Consider the following 19,753-nt stretch of genomic DNA (forward strand, 5'->3'; position numbering starts at 1 on the left):
CTTTGCAGCCTCTCCCCCTCAAGCGACCAAGCCTCTGATGTGGGTTGTGCCCCTAAACTACAAAAAGTGGCTTTTAGGGCTTGTATTGACCATTTCAGGGTTTCATCCATCCTTTTTATTAGGGCCGGGATGATACCAGTACCGCGATACTCGTTAGTATCGTGACAAGAAAACAAAGCACAAAGCTGATTTCACTTCTTTAGGAAAACAGCCCTAATGTTGGAAACAAAAATCATTATGTTGTCATCCAGAGTCACATTTATTTAGCCATGGAAAAAATATTGTGATACTGGTATTGTCACAGCCCTACTTTTTATTGCCTTTTTCAATGATTTATGTTAATTAACAAAAAATGTTACTCATTGCTGTCAGAAGAGAGGCTTGAGGGTAAACACAGACACAGCAGCCCATCTGTAAATAGCACACCCAACTACCTCATGCCCATGTTGTTATAATTTTTTTTGCTCTTTTGCACACCAGTATCTCTACCTGCACATCATGATCTGCACATCTATCACTCCAGTTTTAATGCTAAATTGTAATTATTTTGCCACTATGGCCTATTTATTGCCTTACTTCCCTAACCTTACTACATTTGCACACACTGTATATAGATTTTTCTATTGTGTTTTTGACTGTACGTTTGTTTATCCCATGTGTAACTCTGTGTTGTTGTTTTTGTCGTACTGCTTTTCTTTATCTTGACCAGGTCGCAGTTGTAAATGAGAACTTGTTCTCAACTGGCCTACCTGGTTAAATAAAGGTTAAATAAAATAAATAAATAAAGACAACTGAGGAGATAAATAACTAACCAATAAAATGGACTTCCTTTCCATTGTTACTAAATTCCCTTGTATTATTTTAGTGCATTTCCTAGTATTAACTGAGCTGGCTCTTCCCCTCTTCTTCCTCTTCCCCTTTGGCCCAGGTAATCGTACAGACGAGGGTTCAGACGTGGAGTCGGAGCCGGACCTTCCCTTGAAGAGGAAGCAGCGTCGAAGCCGCACCACCTTCACAGCCGAGCAGCTGGAGGAGCTGGAGAAGGCCTTTGAGAGGACACACTACCCAGACATCTACACCAGGGAAGCTGTCTCTTATACACATCTAGATGTGTATAAGAGACAGCTGTGCATGCAGATGCACTCACACCTGCCTGCTGCCATTCCTGAGCAAGCTCTGTACTGGTGGTGCCCCGATTCCGCAGCTGAATCAACATTAGGAGACTGTCCTGGCGCTTGCTGGACTTTCTTGGGTGCCCTGAAGCCTTCTTCACAACAATTGAACCGCTCTCCTTGAAGTTCTTGATGATGCGATAAACTGTCTCTTATACACATCTAGATGTGTATAAGAGACAGGTCAGAATTTGAATCCAGAATCCACCCACCTCTTGAGGATTGACCACAAGTTCTCAATGGGATTAAGGTCTGGGGAGTTTCCTGGCCTTAGACCCAAAATATCGATGTTTTGTTCCCCGAGCCACTTAGTTATCACTTATGCCTTATGGCAAGGTGCTCCATCATGCTGGAAAAGGCATTGTTCGTCACCAAACTGTTCCTGGATGGTTGGGAGAAGTTGCTCTCGGAGGATGTGTTGGTACCATTCTTTATTATGGCTGTGTTCTTAGGCAAAATTGTGAGTGAGCCCACTCCCTTGGCTGAGAAGCAACCCCACACATGAATGATCTCAGGATGCTTTACTGTTGGCATGACACAGGACTGATGGTAGCGCTCACCTTGTCTTCTCCGGACAAGGTTTTTTCCGGATTCCCCCAACAATCGGAAAGGGGATTCATCAGAGAAAATGACTTTACCCCAGTCCTCAGCAGTCCAATCCCTGTACCTTTTGCAGAATATCAGTCTGTCCCTGATGTTTTTCCTGGAGAGAAGTGGCTTCTTTGCTGCCCTTCTTGACACCAGGCCATCCTCCAAAAGTCTTCGCCTCACTGTGCATGCAGATGCACTCACACCTGCCTGCTGCCATTCCTGAGCAAGCTCTGTACTGGTGGTGCCCCGATTCCGCAGCTGAATCAACATTAGGAGACTGTCCTGGCGCTTGCTGGACTTTCTTGGGTGCCCTGAAGCCTTCTTCACAACAATTGAACCGCTCTCCTTGAAGTTCTTGATGATGCGATAAATGGTTGATTTAGTTGCAATCTTACTGGCAGCAATATCCTTGCCTGTGAAGCCCTTTTTGTGCAAAGCAATGATGACTGCACGTGTTTCCTTGCAGGTAACCATGATTGACAGAGGAAGAACAATGATTCCATGCACCACCCTCCTTTTGAAGCTTCCAGTCTGTTATTCGAACTCAATCAACATGACAGAGTGATGTCCAGCCTTGTCCTCGTCAACACTCACACCTGTATTAACGAGTGAATCACTGACATGATGTCAGCTGGTCTTTTTGTGGCAGGGCTGAAATGCAGTGGAAATGTTTTTGGGGGATTCAGTTCATTTGTATGGCAAAGAGGGACTTTGCAATTAATTGCAATTCATCTGATCACTCTTCATAACATTCTGGAGTATATGCAAATTGCCATCATACAAACTGAGGCAACAGACTTTGTGAAAATTTATATTTGTGTCATTCTCAAAACTTTTGGCCACAACTGTACATGACAAACTTCAGTTTTTATATCCTGCTATAGTCTTACGAAATAATAAAAATCTACCCATCTACACAACTTACTCCACATTTTCAAAGTGAAATAATTTGTATTAAAAAAATTACTACTACTAATAATAATAAAAGAAGGCATCTTGATTGCGTATGTCTTCACACCCCAGAGAAAAACGAACACTGTCATAGTTTTATTGGGGGGGACAATTATACAACTTTTAATGCCAACGACACCAGAATGGCTTTCCTAGAGGTGTTGAATCTGCTTTAAAATCGCAGGCAAAGTTTAATATAGCTTCCAATCAATGATTCCCATCCAAATGTACTGAGCTTGAACAATTTTGACAAAAGCAATGGATATACTGTATGTTGCCCTAAGAGTTGTGCAAAATTGGTATCATCTTATTCAAAATGATGAACAGCTGTAATGGCTGCCCAAGGTTCTTCCTTCAAGTATTAACTCTGGGGTGTGAAGACATACGCAATCAAGACATCTTCATTGTATTCACTTGGAACATTTTCTTTAACCTCTCTTTCATTTCGGAACTGTGGAGTATGTTGTGTAGATCGGAAGCAAAACAAATCCCATTGAATTCCTTTTAGATGTAATTTTAAGGCAGCAACATTTGAAGATTGTGCAAGGGGTATGTAGAGTTACTAGCGACAATATTCATTCATCCAAGTGCAGGTCTTTTTTACCCATATTTTACCTCCTCACCTCACCTGGGAGTTGTGTCTGTGAGTCCTCGACAGGGGAGGCTCTGTTTCTCTACACCCAAGACTCCACTCAGGACCTGCCTGACAGCTTGTGTACCATGTGGTTTTATGTAACACTAAAGGAAAATACAGTAGAGTTATAGCAGCAGCTGTTCAGAAGGGAGGGAGGGAGAGAAAGAGAGAGAGGAGAAGAGAAAGAGAGCGAGACAAAGAGAGGGAGAGAGAGAGGAAATGCGTTCCTGATGGATTTCTCATTTCGGCCTTTGGCCAGCATCTCTCACTTTCAAGCCTGCCGCCGCTTGAAAAACCATGTGCATATCATGGAGGGTCCCTCATCCTCTCCAGGGACCTCATGCCCTGACAACAACATTAATCAATCAGATGCTAGTAAAAAAGGGCAACCCTCTCTTCTTACCACAACCCCTCGCTCACTCCCCTTGAACCTCCCAAACTCTGAACCACCCCGCGCGCTAACTGTTCCTCACACTCCAAACATGCGGTTAGGGGTAACTGATTCCACACATATCTTTGTCTGTCTAGCAAACCGTCCAAAAAGAAAGTTGTCTAACTGGTTACTGCAACACTCAGTGGAGGATGCTGAGAGATTTATCTCATGCATATTTTCTTGCGCTATATTACATTTCAGAATGTTTCAAATATGCTTATGAGGCAAAATTGAACATGAGATTGGGAAGGTCTTTCAGTTATTATTTGATTAATCTCTTTTTCTGAAGATTCTCCTCCATTACAGTGTAAAGGATGTCTCATGAAATACATCTGGAAAAGACATGCATGTCTAATATATTTTGAGTTATGACAGATGGGTTACAATGCTTCGTATTTACAATGTCATTTGGTCAAATTTTTGAATTTAGACCTTGTAGAGTGGAGCTTGTGAAGCTCATTGTGATTGGTCTCGAAGATGAAAAGATCCAGCAAACCTGTGTAAGATTGGTGGAGCAGAGTGCCATGTAGGCTAGAGCAGGGGTTCCCAAATAGTTTATTTTTAGGGGACCACTGTAACGAAAGTCGTCGGGAGAAGGAGAGGACCAAAGTGCAGCGTGGTACGTATCCATAATACTTGTAATCAAGATGAATACACAAACAAAAACAACAAAACGACCAACGAACAGTTCTGACAGGTGCAACAAACACTAACCAGAAAATAACCACCCACAAACACAAGTGGGAAAACAGGCTACCTAAGTATGCTCTCCAATCAGAGACAACGATAGACAGCTGCCTCTGATTGAGAACCATACCAGGCCAAACACATAGAAACAGAAAACCTAGACCTACAACATAGAACCCACCCACATCACACCCTGACCAAACTAAAAATAGAAACATACAAAGCAATCTACGGTCAGGGCGTGACAGTACCCCCAAAGTGCGGACTCCGGCCGCAAAACCTGAAACTAATACGGGGGGGTCTGGGTGGGCATTTCCCCGCGGTGGCGGCTCTGATGCGGGACGTAGACCCCACCCCTTAGTCTTGGCCCCTTATGTAGCGCCTCTGTGTGGCAACCCTCGCCGCCGACCCCGGACTGGGGACCCTTACACGGACCCCAAATAGGAGGGAAACTCTGGCAGCGCCGGACAGGCGGGAGCTCTGGCAGCGCGGACAGGCGGGAGGCTCTGGCAGCGCCGGACAGGAGGGAGGCCCTGGCTGCTCCGGACAGGAGGGAGACTTGGCTGCTCCGGACAGGAGGGAGACTCTGGCTGCTCCGGACTAGAGGGCGTCTTTGGAGGCTCCGGACTAGAGGGCGTCGCTGGAGGCCCGGACTAGAGGGTGTCGCTGGAGGCTCCGGACTAGAGGGTGTCGTCTGGAGGCTGCCGGACTTGAGGGCCGTTGCTGGAGGAAACGCCTCACTGGAGGTTTGTGCCAATGGAATCCTCACTGGAGGCTTTCGTGCCATGGATCATCAACTGGTGGCTTACGTGCATGGAATCATCAACTGGAGGCTTCGGCCATGGATCATCACGGAGGCTCGTGCCATGGAATCAGCACCCAGGAGGCTTCGTGCCATGGATCATCACTGGAGGCTTCGTGCCATGGATCATCACTTGAGGCTTCTTGCCATGGATCATCACTGGAGGTTTCTTGCCATGGATCAACACTGGAGGCTTGGCTCTGGGAGAAGGCACATGATTCACCAGGCTGGGGAGACATGCAGGAGAATTAGGGCTTAGCACAGGCACAGGACTCACCAGGCTGGGGAGACATGCAGGAGGCCTTGTCCTTGGCCGAGGCACCGGATGCACTGGGCCCTGGAGGAGCACTGGAGGTCTCGAGCAAAGAGCCTGCACAACCCGTCCTGGGTGTATGGTGACTTTGGCCCTGCACGTGCGGGACGCAGGCACAGGACGCACTGGGCTATGCAGACGCACTGGAGACACAGTGTGCAGAGTTGGCGCAGGATAAACCAGGACGAGGAGACGCACTAGAGGCCTGGAGAGCAGGGCTGGCACACTCCTTCCTGGCTCGATGCCCACTCTCGCCCGGCAGATGCGAAGAGCTGCGATGTAACGTACCGGGCTATGAACACGTACTGGAGACACCGTGCGCTCCACCGCATAACACGTTGCCTGACCAGTAACGACGCTCGCCACGGTAAGCACGGGGAGTTGGCTCAGGTCTCCTACCTGACTCCGCCAATCTCCCCGTGTGCCCCCCCCCCCAAAAACAACTTTCTGGGGCTGCCTCTCGGGCTTCCTTGCCAGCCGTATTCGTGTCGCCAACTCCATTCTCCGATATCCCTCCTCGCACTGTTCAAGAGAATCTCAGGCGGGCTCCGGCACTCTCCCTGGGTCGACCGTCCTCCTTTCTATCTCCTCCCAGGTTGTCTCATAGTCCACACAGTGCTGCTCACCTGTCCAGGAGTCCCTCTCACCACGCTGCTTGGTCCTTTGTTGGTGGGTGGTTCTGTAACGAAAGTCATCGGGAGAAGGAGAGGAGGACCAAAGTGCAGCGTGGTACGTATCCATAATACTTTTAATCAAAAATGAATACACGAACAAAAACAACAAAATGACCAACGAACAGTTCTGACAGGTGCAACAAACACTAACCAGAAAATAACCACCCACAAACACAAGTGGGAAAACAGGCTACCTAAGTATGGCTCTCAATCAGAGACAACGATAGACAGCTGCCTCTGATTGAGAACCATACCAGGCCAAACACATAGAAACAGAAAACCTAGACCTACAACATAGAATACCCACCCACATCACACCCTGACCAAACTAAAAATAGAAACATACAAAGCAATCTACGGTCAGGGCGTGACAACCACTTTAGCGATAGCAAATTTATTATGGACCCCCTCATAATATCAGAACACAACACCTACTTCAGAGTGTATATGCTTTTTTACTATGGATTCTGCAGTGCATGGCTGCACTAATTCAGTCTCGGGCTCTGGGATTGTCTTTTTTTAAAACCCCCCTCTTTGCATCAGAGTGAAAATGCTGCAGTTTTAAAGCTAATTTCCTGCAATTCTACACATTTTGCCATGGGACAGAGAGAAAATATTGCAGTTTTAAAACTTAAATTACAGTGCATTATGTCAACAACAATAATGGGTGGGGGGAATACAAGAATACTTTTTGGGGAAAATACTTATCATTGATGGAGTACTGTGGATACCAATATCCCTGTGAGCCTCCCAGGCCCATGTGCATCTAAGTGTTAAGAACATCCATTTTGGATGAATAATATTACATTGTATTGTATCGCACCCTCTAAACCTTTTTCACTGATCCAAAATTCAGTTAATCTGTTGATTTATACACATAAAAATACCAATAATTTAGATCTACCCCACTGGGAACCTTTGGGCTACAGAGCCCAGACAGAGACGAAAGTGTCTTGTCCATGTTCCAGGCACTTCACAACCATATTTGTAGGTCAATTACATTGACATTTTAGAGAGAATCCCTTCAGGCATTTGTCTCTTTCGAGTATTTCTGGAAATTGATGGTAATTTGAAGTCTAAAAATGAAGAAAAAAAACAAACAGGGTTGAAAACTAAAAGGACACTTTTTCTCTCCTGCGAGATAATAGAGCTAAATGATGTCATGTGAAAACCTGAGGTATTTAAATCATGGACATAATTTGTTAACTTCTTATGCCTGCAGGGGCAGTATTGAGTAGCTTGGATGAAAGGTGCACAGAGGTGCCCATAGTAAACTGCCTGCTCCTCAGTCCCAGTTGCTAATATATGCATATTATTATTCGTATTGRATAGAAAACATTCGGAAGTTTCTAAAACTGTTTGAATGATGTCTGTGAGTATAACAGAACCCTGAGAAAAAATCCAAACAGGAAGTGGGAATTCTGAGGTTGGTAGATTTTCAACACAACCCCTATTGAACAAACAGTGGGACATGGATGAGTTTGCACTTCCTACGGCTTCCACTAGATGTCAACAGTCTGTAGAACCTTGTCTGATGCCTCTACTGTGAAGTGGGGCCGAAGGAGACAGGAAATAGTCAGGTCTACCATGACCTGGCCATGCTCTGACCATGCTCGTTCACATGAGAGGGAGCTATGTTCCATCGCACATCTGAAGTCAATGTAATTCTCCGGTTGGAACGTTACTAAAGATTTATGTTAAAAACATTCTAAAGATTGATTCAATACATCGTTTGACATGTTTCTACTGACTGTTACGGAGCTTTTAGTGAACGCGCTTTCTGACTTTGGATTTGTTTACCAAACACGCTAACAAAAATAGCTATTTTGACATAAATGATGGACATTACCGAACAAAACAAACATTTATTGTGGAAGTGGGAGTCCTGGGAGTGCATTCCGACGAAGATCAGCAAAGGTAAGTGAAGAGTTATAATGCTTTTTATGAGTTTTGTAGACTGCACAATTTGGCGGGTAACTGTATGGCTTCCTTTTGTCGCTGAACGCTGTTCTCAGATTATTGAATATTGTGCTTTTGCCGTCAAGCTTTTTGAAATCTGACACAGCGGTTGCATTAAGAACAAGTGTATCTTTAATTCTATGTAAAACATGTATCTTTCATCAAAGTTTATGATGAGTATTTATGTTATTTGACTTGGCTTTCTGCAATTTCTCCGGATATTTTGGAGGCATTTCTGAACATGGCGCCAATGTAAACTGAGGTTTTTGGATATAAATATGAGCTTTATCGAACAAAACATATATGTATTGTGTAACATGAAGTCCTATGAGTGTCATCTGATGAAGATCATCAAAGGTTAGTGATTAATTTTATCTCTATTTCTGCTTTTTGTGACTCCTGTCTTTGGCTGGAAAAATGACTGTGTTTTTCTGTGATTTTGCGGTGACCTAACATAATGGTTTGTGGTGCTTTCGCTGTAAAGCCTATTTGAAATCGGACACTTTGGTGGGATTAACAACAAGATTACCTTTAAAATGGTATAAGATACATGTATGTTTGAGGAATTTTAATTATGAGATTTCTGTTGTTTGAATTTGGCGCCCTGCACTTTCACTGGCTGTTGTCACATCATCCCGTTAAAGGGATTGCAGCCATAATTAATGCAGTTTTCCTCATCATATAATTTTGAAACGCTTTGAAAGTCTCCAAAGATCAAATCAAACTTAATTTTCTGAGAAGGTCACCCCTGACTCTGGTTAACCAAAGTAAATAATGACCATCGTTCTTCAATGTTGCTCAGCGGTTTGGCAAGGTAGTTGGGAGGAGGATTTAGGACGGACTATGGAGCCCATTGTAGCCTTGTTTCTTTTTCAGGAGTCATGTGTGTTTTTTTCATTGGCTCTGCTAGAGCACTGCCCCATTGCATCTGAACACCAAAGACTTACCCTGCTCCTCATCAACCTGCTAAAGTCCTCAGACACATCCTCAATAAACAACCACACTGACCACTGGAGACATGTTGATATAAGAACAACTTGGTGAAGCCTCTTCTTTAAAACTGATCCAACATTTAAAAAAGCCAAAGGCTGGATTTTGGTGTGTGAACTTGACAGTTTTAGTGTCAGTGCGTTTTGAAGATGTCAGCCAGCTGGGTTTTCACGTAGGTACCCAAATGGTCCATCTCTGGGCAGGACTGAAGAACCTTTGGCCTGAGAGCTGACCTGCTCCAGCACAGCTGCAATGACGCATCTTCCAGATGTCAACGAGTTGGGGAGGCTGAGAAGGCAGTGCGGTGAGGGAGAAACCCAGCAGTAGGATTTGAGGTGGTGGTTACGGCTTACCCTGTTAGTTGTTTTTGATATCTAGGTGATCATCTATAAAGCAGGGTGTGTGGTATACACTGCAGTCAGTAAAAGTACTATTATCTGTGAGGGTATATGTGCCCACTCCAAGCGGAGAGGTCTTGTGTCGAAGGGTGCTCAGGAGGACTCCTGGTTTAACGAGAAGTGACAAGTGTTTGGCTTACCAGTGACTCCACAGCCCAAACTCACTGCCCCATAAACTCAGCCAACCCAAACCCCCTCTCCTCCCTTCCCCTGCCTGCCATCTTGTGTCACACTATCTCATCCATCTTCATCAGGCCCACCACCCCCTAAAACACAGCTCCCAGCAGCTTACCAGCAGCCCTCTCCCGGCCCCACCACTGTTTTATCACCCCAACTGACAAATTGCGGGATCTGATCCATATCGCACAGCCATTAGTTCCAGGTTACCCGTCCCTATAAATCTAGCTACCTGTCTCCTGTTCTGAGCACCCCACTCTCTGTGCTGCCATTCGGCATTTGAAATAAAACACTCATTCCTGACTGGATCAGGCAGTGGAGTCCTTCCAAAGACTATTAAGAAGAGAAAAGAGCATCACTTGTGTCTATCCTTCAGAAGTTTGGGCCAGGTGGAGGGGGGTTGCTGTTGAGCGAGGGAGGGAGGGTAGAGGACAGAGGGAGGGAGGGAGGGAGGCCAGAGCCTGGGCCTTAGCGCTGTAAATCAGTGCTCCTCTCCTCCTCACACATGAAGTGAATTACATTCTTTTCTATTTAGGCTGAAGTTTTTACGAGGCCGACTCTACCTCTTCTGAGGAGACTCATCTGAGCGGTGGCGGCGCTGGCTGGCTCGCTTAGCGAATCTGTCACATAGCTCCCCTTTCATTACCAATAAACATTTTGCATGTAGCTATTATAGTTAGAGGGATCTAATAAGGTATAAGCATAGCCTTTTATGAAGCGTAGAAATCAATTTGGGAAGACGTTTTTCTCTCTATCTGGAGAGTGCGCTAGGCTTCTGATGCTAGCCGACACAGAGAGTAGAGGATCCTGCTCTGTTTGTCTCTGTGGTGCCCTGTCTCTGATCTCTGAGGCCTCTATGGAGAGGCTGAGGAGAGATCCCAGCACTACCTCATAGTGTCACAGGATAGATTATAGACTATCTATTGAATGTCTTATTTTCATGTTGAACAACCAAATCTTGCAGAGTTCCATCTTGACCCATCTTGTCAATCCCCCAAAACTGAAAGGGACATATTGTCACACATTCATCAAAGACAGATATATTCATTTTATGTACTTTAGGATAAACACAATGACGTCACAGAGATGTATCATGAAATAGAGATTTACCAGGTTGTTTCTATGCTAGGTGATTACCAATGGCAGGAGAGAATGGCATAGTAGGATTCAGTAGTTACAATAGCAGAGCCCACCCAACCCAACAGGCATCCATGTTCCCACCAGTCTGGTTTTATGTCGGTTCCATAAAGGAATGGATAGGGTTTATGTAGATTGTGGAGGAGAAATTGTTGCAATGCATCCATGTGAATGTTCGAACAGTTTCTTATTATTAGAATTTAAATGACTTTCCTTCAGTCCCTCTGTATTCCTGATACTTATCGAGCTAATCCCACTCTCCTCTCAAATTCACACTCCCAGCCTCTCTAATTAGCATAGTGTCAGTCTGGCAGGCAGGCAGAGAGAGAAACAGCCAGAGCTGAGTGGGTAGCGCATGGTTTAAAACCGATGAGGATTTCTGTGTTGTTTTGCCTCTTTGCACCACTGTGTTCATTGTGTTTGTGGAGTGCACCATTGAGAATACATGAGCAGAAGGGTTCATCCTTGTTTTTGTAGCACATAGTTCACTTTGTGAAATGTGTACACGAGGCACCGTTGTCTTAAGAAACGTAGAATTGTTACAATAACTTTAAATAAAGACAATTAGATCCTATTTGAGACAAAGGGTTTGAATGCAATGTAATGTCATGCATTGCAGTGTTGTGTTAGTGTTATCGTAGATCAATGATAAGCGAATGGGATCCTCAGCTCTGTAGAGTCCATTGTGTTGTGTTAGTGAGTGAGGTCTAGAGAAATGGTGGAATACAGACCCAGGCCACCCTCTCAGATAAGAGATTACATCCCACTAGGCAAAGACACTAGATCCATTTCTAATTTTCATTTAAATTTGGTTGAGTTGTCAACTAACATGAATTCAACGTGAAATCAACAAGAAAATGTACAATGTCATTGGATTTAGGTTGGGTGAAAAAAATGCTAAATGCCCTTTTTTTTACCCAATTCGTTTTCCACATTGATTCAATGTCATCACATTGATTATTTGTGTTGAAATGAATTGGAAACCTTGTTGGTTAACAATGTTTGCCCAGTGGGATTAAAGGATACACTGTATATGTGACACTGCCAAATCAAAAGTACAGAAAAGCAACTGCTGTTAACACATCTCTCTCCAGACCTTCACTTCACTAGACTCGGGGACATGTTTCCAGGACCTTCAACTTGCCTGACGTTCGTTCCAGCCTTCATTTCCCCCAACCCCCCCTACCCCCTTTTGGTCTCCCTCCACTAAGCTCTAGTCCTAAGAGATGTGGTTGTGCCCCAGGTTTTATACCATCCCCCCATCCTCCAACTTCCTCCAGTATCTTGCAGGGATACTGAACATAGTCCATGTTAGTCCAAGTGTAGAGGAAGCCAGGCAACCAGCAAACCTCTTACACTGGCAAAACAGGACAGAGATGGATGCTGTAGTAGCAGACTTTGAGGTGAAATGGAGGAGGGATGAAGCTCTCTCTCTCTGTAGTGTAGAGGAATTCAACCGGATTGGGGAGAGCAGTGGAGAATCTGTGGTCCAAGGTGACTTTGTGATCGGGTTCCAGAGTACAGCTTCAAATCCTCCTCCTGTTTGTGTTGTGTGTCGCATGTTTGTCTGTGTGCGTGCACTCGTGCGCATGCATATGTGCGTGCATGCCTGTGTGTGTTTGTGTGCCTGTTTATCTCAGTGTCTGCTGTTGTAGAGCCCATGGCTGCTGGAGAAAACATTCCATCTCCTCTGAATCAGCAGTGACGCATGGCCCCCTCTCGCCCAACAATACAGTATTGACCTGGTCACATTGGGCCCAATGTTTGCCAGCGTTAACTCGATAGCGGTGCAGCCTTTGGCATTTTAGTTGACTTGAGTAGCTAGGCGTCGCAGCGGGCTTGTTCAAAGCCTCGGAGTAAATTCACTTAGACAAATGCGCTTCACAGACTCCCCTCTCATTAAAGTGGATGGGTGACAATGGGGGCCGCAGGGCATGGGAGGCAGATGTTGAGACATCACCATGCACCACTCTGAACATCCTATTATGTCATTATAGACTGACATGAGGAGGGGAGGGACATTCTATCAGAAACTGTTGTAAATTGTGTATCGGAGGATTTCATAACAGTGTTAAGAAAGACCAGAAATGTACAGTTTCATAATGTGTTTTGTGAGAGAGAAAGAGAGACAGAGAGAAAGAGAGACAGAGAGAAAGAGAGACAGAGAGAAAGAGAGACAGAGAGAAAGAGAGACAGAGAGACAGAGAGACAGAGAGACAGAGAGACAGAGAGAAAGAGNAGAGAGACAGAGAGACAGAGAGACAGAGAGAAAGAGAGACAGAGAGACAGAGAGACAGAGAGACAGAGAGAAAGAGAGACAGAGAGAAAGAGAGACAGGGAGAAAGAGAGACAGAGAGACAGAGAGACAGAGAGACAGAGAGACAGAGAGACAGAGAGCAAGAGAGCAAGAGAGCAAGAGAGCAAGTGTTAGAAAGAGAAAAGTGAAGTGAAGGAAAAATAGAAAGTGGGCAAGGCATTTCTGTGTGTTTTGTGTTTGCCATGATAGAACACCTCCTGCCTGTGGCTTGACTGACAAAAATAAGGAAGTGTAATGGAACATAAAAGAGGGGCGGGTTGTGTGGTGAGGTTCAGAGGTCAGAGGTGAGGGTGGCACTGCAGGGCCGGGTGATTGGGCGTGTGTGGAAGGAAGGGGTGTGTCCCTATGGCAGGCAGCTGTTTGTCCAGCTCCAGCTCAGAACCAGCACCACGCTCCACTACATCCCAATAGCAGCCACATCAGTGAGAGCAGCAGGGAGCCCTGAGCCATGGCAGTGCTTTATTTGGTCTAGAAGAGTTTGTTTGTTGAATGGAAAGTGTGAGGAAATGATCTGCTTCCAGAAGAGGCTTCCTGTTGGTTGGGGTTAGAAGTTGAGTGACTTATTTCTCACGAGTGCTTGGACAGTGGGGTATTATTATCTTAGTCCCTTTTCATCACGAGATGCTCTTGATGAGGCAGACAATCAAAACTGAGATTTTTCTTTATGTGATTGAGATCTCTGTGTATGTGAATTTATGTGTAGCATTTGTTTGTGTTCAGGAGGAGAGGCCTCAATAGCAATGAGTCTGTCCTTGTGTTAGTCCCTTGAAAGTTAGGCTCTTTAAGAGCTGTTTAAAAGGGACGCCCCTTCTTTGTTCCCAGTGTTCTGACTGGCGTATGGAATCCCTTTTGTCCCCTCCTTTCATCTGGCTTCACAATAGGCCAGGCCGTTTGAAACACAACAGTAGATGAACTGCGCTGACAGTGTATTAAACTCTGATGAATTGCCAGTGCGAGGCATAGATCAATGTCCTTCAACCTTTAGCCCACATTGGGCCCAGGCCTTGTCTTGGTTAAATGGAACAGGTTGCTGGCTGTATGGCTGCTCTTTTCAAAAGGCCTGATTATATTCATGTTTTGTTGAAGCAGAAGCCTTTTTAAAATGTGTAAATCACTGCAGTTAAAAAGGACTCTCTTTAGTCACTTCCATTCAGGGAGTTGACATTGTGCATTCGTAGTTGAACGTTGATAATGATGTGTGCATTTTGATATAATTTGCATTTTGATATAATTCTACATTTTATTTAGCTACCAAGATGTAAACAATGTGCCCTTAGACTGTGAAAATAATATGTATTCATGTTTTTTTTTATTACAGATAAACTGCTTGAAATAGTTCACTATGTTATGTATTTATATTTCACATATATCTTGATATGAGAGAGAGAGAGAGAGAGAGAGAGGAGAGGAGACGAGAGAGAGAGAGAGAAGAGAGAGAGAGAGTAGAAGAGAGAGAGAGAGAGAGAGAGAGAGGAGAGAAGAGAGAGGAGAGAGAAGAAGAAGAGAGAGAGAGAGAGAGAGAGAGAGAAGAGACGAGATGAGAGAGAGAGAGAGAGAGAGCAGAGAGAGAAGAGAGAGAGAGAGAGAGAGAGAGAGAGAAGATTACATACTATTGACAAGAGAGTATGCACAACGTGTTGGCATTCTTTATTGGCCTCCCAAGTGTCTAATAGGTTCATCAAACATAATTGAGATGTCTGATATGCAGCTTGTGGCCCTTACCTCTGACCCCTTATGACTCTTAGGGCAGACTGTTGACACAGATGCAACAGCTTAGCCACTTAAGAAGACAACAGGGCCAGACCACTGGACCTCCATGCAGTCTCTGGTTCCTACAGGGACAAGCTAGCTCCACCACACCACCACCACCACCACACATCTCTCACAGCAACCGGCAGATGAATCAACAGGTGGTAGGACTACACACTCAATTCATCTGGAGCATTCTGGAATCATAAGATCCATTTGATAATATATACATTATGTTAACTACTTCACCTATTCCTTTGCACAGAACATGAAAGGGAAGATTATGGCTTTTCTGGTATACACAACCTTGTGCTTGCTGAGGGTAGAGGGTCCTTCCACTCTTACAGACGGCTTATCATAGAGTAGCTAAACTGAGTGAAGGTAGACATTCTCGTCTCTCTCTGTTTTGCTCTCTCGTCTCTCTCTCTTGCTCTCTCTCTCCTCTCTGCTTGCTCTCTCTCTCTATCTCTCTCTCTCTGCTCATCTCTCCTCTCTCTCTCTCGTCTCTCTCTCTCTCTCCTCTCTCTCTCTCTCTCTCTCTCTCTCTCTCTCTCTTCTCTCTCTCTCTCTCTCTTCTCTCTCTCCCTCTCTCTCCTGCTCTCTTGTTTTATTGTCCCTCTTCGTCCTCCCATAGTTCTTTTCCCTCCAGGTGTGGTTCAGCAACAGAAGGGCCAGATGGCGCAAGCAGGCAGGAGCCAATCAGCTGGCTGCCTTCAACCACCTGTTACCTGGAGGCTTCCCGCCCACGGGGATGCCCAGCCTACCTACCTACCAGCTACCTGAGTCCTCGTACCCCGGCACTACACTGTCACAGGGTAAGACAGGTACACATGCATTCGCACACACTCACACACAAGCCTCCACATCTGCTTACCCCAGAGGCTATGTTTCGGGTTCAAATGTTTGTATATATGGTTGTGTTTTCATCTAATCTAGGTAGCACTTGAGCTACAAATATCTAAGGTATATCTGCTACACATTTAGCAGAATATTATATCATATAGCAGTTATATGCTACATATAGGATCCATACAGGCAGTCGTTAAGCATGCAGCTAAGTCTTTGTTACATGATGACAGGGAAACAGCCTAAGGTTTTGACGGAGTTTGCTACCAATTACAAGAGCAGAATATTTCTAACCTACATAAAGCACATGAAAAATAGTCACATGGTGTCTGAGGCACAAGCCACTAAAACTTTACAATTTTAAATTATCTTTTTTGAGCAATTTTCTAATACAACATTTGTATCTCTTTTAGTGGTTAGTTTTGGGGGATAAGTCTCTAAAGGCTGGGGTGTGTAAATCATTTTTCAGGGTTGTGAACAAGGCTGAACTTTATGTGTGCAGTGGATTTGGTTGTGGTACTCTTGTCTCACATCCTCACTCAGTGTTGTTGTTATTGGTTCAGATGGCAGCAGTACGTTGCATCGGCCCCAGCCCCTGCCTCCGTCCTCAATGCACCAGGGAGGACTCTCTGACGGCAGCTCCGCCTACGGCCTCTCGTCCAATCGCCACAGCTTCTCCAGCTACTCAGACACCTTCATGAGCCAATCAGCTGCCAGCAACCACATGAACCCGGTCAGCAACGGCCTCTCCCCACAGGTCAGTTCAAGGCCAAGGGCACAAGTCTCCCCTATTTCCTCCCTGTCTCGCCTCTTTTGATATGGATATGTACCGTAAGCTACATAAAGTTACATTTTTACAAAAAATGCTTCTGATATAGACATCTGACAATTTTTATGATTCAATGACCCAAGGTTAAAATTGTGTATATAATTTGCTGAACCACCACTCAATTAGAAAAAGCAACTCAGTAATAGACTACTGTGTGTCGATCCATCGTCTTTTATTCTAGCTTCTAAAGCTCTGGGTTTTCATTGGCTCATTTAAATTGCTACAATTGTAAAACAATTGGATTAACATCAACAAATTAAAATTAATCTTGATAGAGGCACATCTGCTCCAAAACAGAGGTTTCCACTTTCCTGGGACATCAAAATCCTACTTCGAACATGAGAAACACATGTGAATAAAATAATTAGCTAAAGCTTAGAAATGAAGGCACTTAATCTCCTTCAAGGAATTGTTCAAAGTTTTTAGACCTTAGTATTATATGGTATTCCATTAATCTTGTACGACAGTCGTCTTCAGCTCTCAGTCTGGGCTGTGTGCAGTATCTGTCTGTAGAGGAAACAGCTGGCTACGGTAGGCTTGTAGAGGAGGGTCTGTATATGTGTGGGAGGCAGTGTAGGGCTACCCTGCTCCCCTCCATAGGCTCCTAACCCCCCAGTCATGCTGCTTCACCTTCCCTCTCCTCTCCTCTCTGCGCGGCCCTCCAAACAGTAAAAGTACGATGGAGCATTAGAGTAATAGATGCGTCGCTGTCCAAATTGGAGTTTGAATTAATAGGCATTAGATTGCCTTCTCACTGAGCAATTCTCTTCTGTCGTAGAAAATACAATTGCTTTGCCCCTGTGTCCGCTTGTGTGTGTTAGCGTGTGTGTGTGTGTGATGTGTTTCTGTAAAGCTGGAGATTCCACATGTTATCTTCTTTGGGCACCTCAGTAAGGAGTGTTTAAATGTGACTCTATGTAAGGGGTTGAGCCTTAAGTAGGTAGAACAGAATGTACAATTATTTGTATTGATGCAAATCGTGTGTAAGGAGTTAATTATACACAATTACCCATCAATACTGGCCAGTCTTGCCCACCCTCACCAACAGGATGTGGTTAACAAGCAGAAAATAAGATTGAAATGGTGTGTAAAGAGTTGAAAATGAATTTCATTACTGCATTTGTCCGCAATTCCCCCTCATTCACACGTGTTTTATTGGGAGTTTTTTTCTTTCTTCAAATATTTCTCAGGCAGATTCTTGGTATTACCCCTCTTTCTTCTTGGAAGAAAGAATTAAGGATTTTGGTGACAAAAACAGAGATTTTCTCTCCTGCTGGAGCGTTAGAGGATAACATGGAGGCTCACGGGGTGGTTGATTGTTAATCATGGCACAGGGGCTTTAAGTGCTAATGCTCTCACTGCAGACCTGCAGAAAACACCAGGAAGGCTTTTTCATTAATGGCTCTACAGTACTGAACACGGGCTGACGATACAGCAGCTCCCTCTCTCTCCCTCTCTTCCCAAGCATTCCATTATGTGTTTGGATAATACACACTTCCTGTTTAGCACTAGGGATTAGAACCTTGAATAACTGTAGAAAATAATTTTCAATATTCAATAATTATAATGTCGGTTTAAAAAAAAAAAATTCTAAGCAAAAGGTGGTTTATTGTAATACGTATCTGGGTTGTTAATAAGACTGGTATTTGACAGGTATGCTTTAAAACCAACACAGAGGTAGAATATTTAACCCCTCACAGTATAGCCATGTGACATTCCTTTCACTCTCTCACTATGTGGTGATGGATGTTCTCTGACAGAGGATTCAGAGTTCACACTGCCTCAATGCTCACACACACACACACACACACACACACACACACACACACACACACACACACACACACACACACACACACACACACACACACACACACACACCAACACACACACACACACACACACACATTGATTGGGACTGTGATTTTATGTGTTAGATAGTTTATATACTGTGTTTTCACTCCTGTCTTCCTCCTTCTATGTAATGAAATAACAAACCAATACAAATAGACTCTCCATTATGATGGACATTTTAATTTTATATTATGGGTTTTCAGACAGCATCTGTCCAGAGGAGATATGCCTGTGTGTTGGTATATGTGAGCTATTTTCTCTAGTGTCTGGTACTGATGGGCTACCCGTTACTGGTAAAGATTGACAACATTCTGTGATTCCCAGTAAATGGTCTGTGTTGGCCAACTACCAAGTCTGTAATGGAATCCTGCTGCGTTCAGCATTGCCGACAGGTGCTTGCACCCATCCCAATCCTGTAACGTTTCCCGACAGCGCACGTTTTCCCATTACGGCCCCTGGAAAAGCCATCCACACCGGCACAGGGGTTGTTGTCATGTGGGATATAAGTTTGGCTGGTTTGAGAGAGAGGCACTAGCTATGTCAGGGGTGGGGTGGGGGGTTAAGCTGTGCTTGGCTGGGCCAGAGTTATGAGAGCAGATTTGTTGTGTGGGTCCTGTTTCATTTGATGTCACAGCAGGTGTTGGATAGAGGCCAGGAGTATGAGGTGGAGGCAGGGAACAGAAATATCAGCAGCGACTGAAAACATTAGTATTGCTTTTTTGATGGAGGGAATTTTGTGTCAATCACCTGGAACTCTCTTGCTTTGAAGACCTGAGAGGATTTCATTCACAACAAATATTTCCCAAACTTTTCATTTGTGAAACATATTTTGGAAGTCTTCATAACATACAACATGGAAGTCTCACAATGACATACAAACTATAAGTGGCACTCCTGTTCCCACTACCCCTCCGCCAGGCTACCCGTCATTATACTCACCTGTTACCATCACTACACGCAGCTGCGTTCATTGGACTCACCTGGACACCCTCAGTTTGTTGATTGTCCCTGCATATATGTCTGCTCCTCTGTGTTGTTCCCTGTAGTAGCATTGTTTGTCATGTCGTGTTTATGTCCAGACGCTGTTCCTGTTCCGTTGCATGGATCACTCCCTGTACCTTCTTCTCATCTCCTGTGTTGGGCGTTACAATAAGTTGTTACAAGCTATATAAACAAGTATGCCATGCTGTGGCGAAAGCTTCAGTTACGATTCCTTTTACAGTTCCTTAATAAGCAGAAA

General features: G+C 44.5%; 1 protein-coding gene across 3 annotated transcripts in view; it reads left to right on the plus strand.

Annotated features, from left to right (window-relative positions):
• Positions 1-19,753, plus strand: part of LOC112068742 (paired box protein Pax-7) — a gene marked incomplete at its 3' end in the record, with an annotated part of 62,366 nt that overhangs the window by 26,004 nt on the left and 16,609 nt on the right. For 2 of the 3 annotated variants that reach the window (XM_024135940.2, XM_024135941.2), the window contains 3 exon segments: positions 929-1,110; positions 15,619-15,799; positions 16,394-16,587. In XM_024135940.2, the coding sequence (XP_023991708.1) occupies positions 929-1,110; positions 15,619-15,799; positions 16,394-16,587 (557 nt within the window). 3 annotated transcript variants of the gene reach the window in all.

Source organism: Salvelinus sp. IW2-2015, unplaced genomic scaffold (assembly GCF_002910315.2).
Source record: "Salvelinus sp. IW2-2015 unplaced genomic scaffold, ASM291031v2 Un_scaffold667, whole genome shotgun sequence".
Lineage (NCBI taxonomy): Eukaryota > Metazoa > Chordata > Actinopteri > Salmoniformes > Salmonidae > Salvelinus > Salvelinus sp. IW2-2015.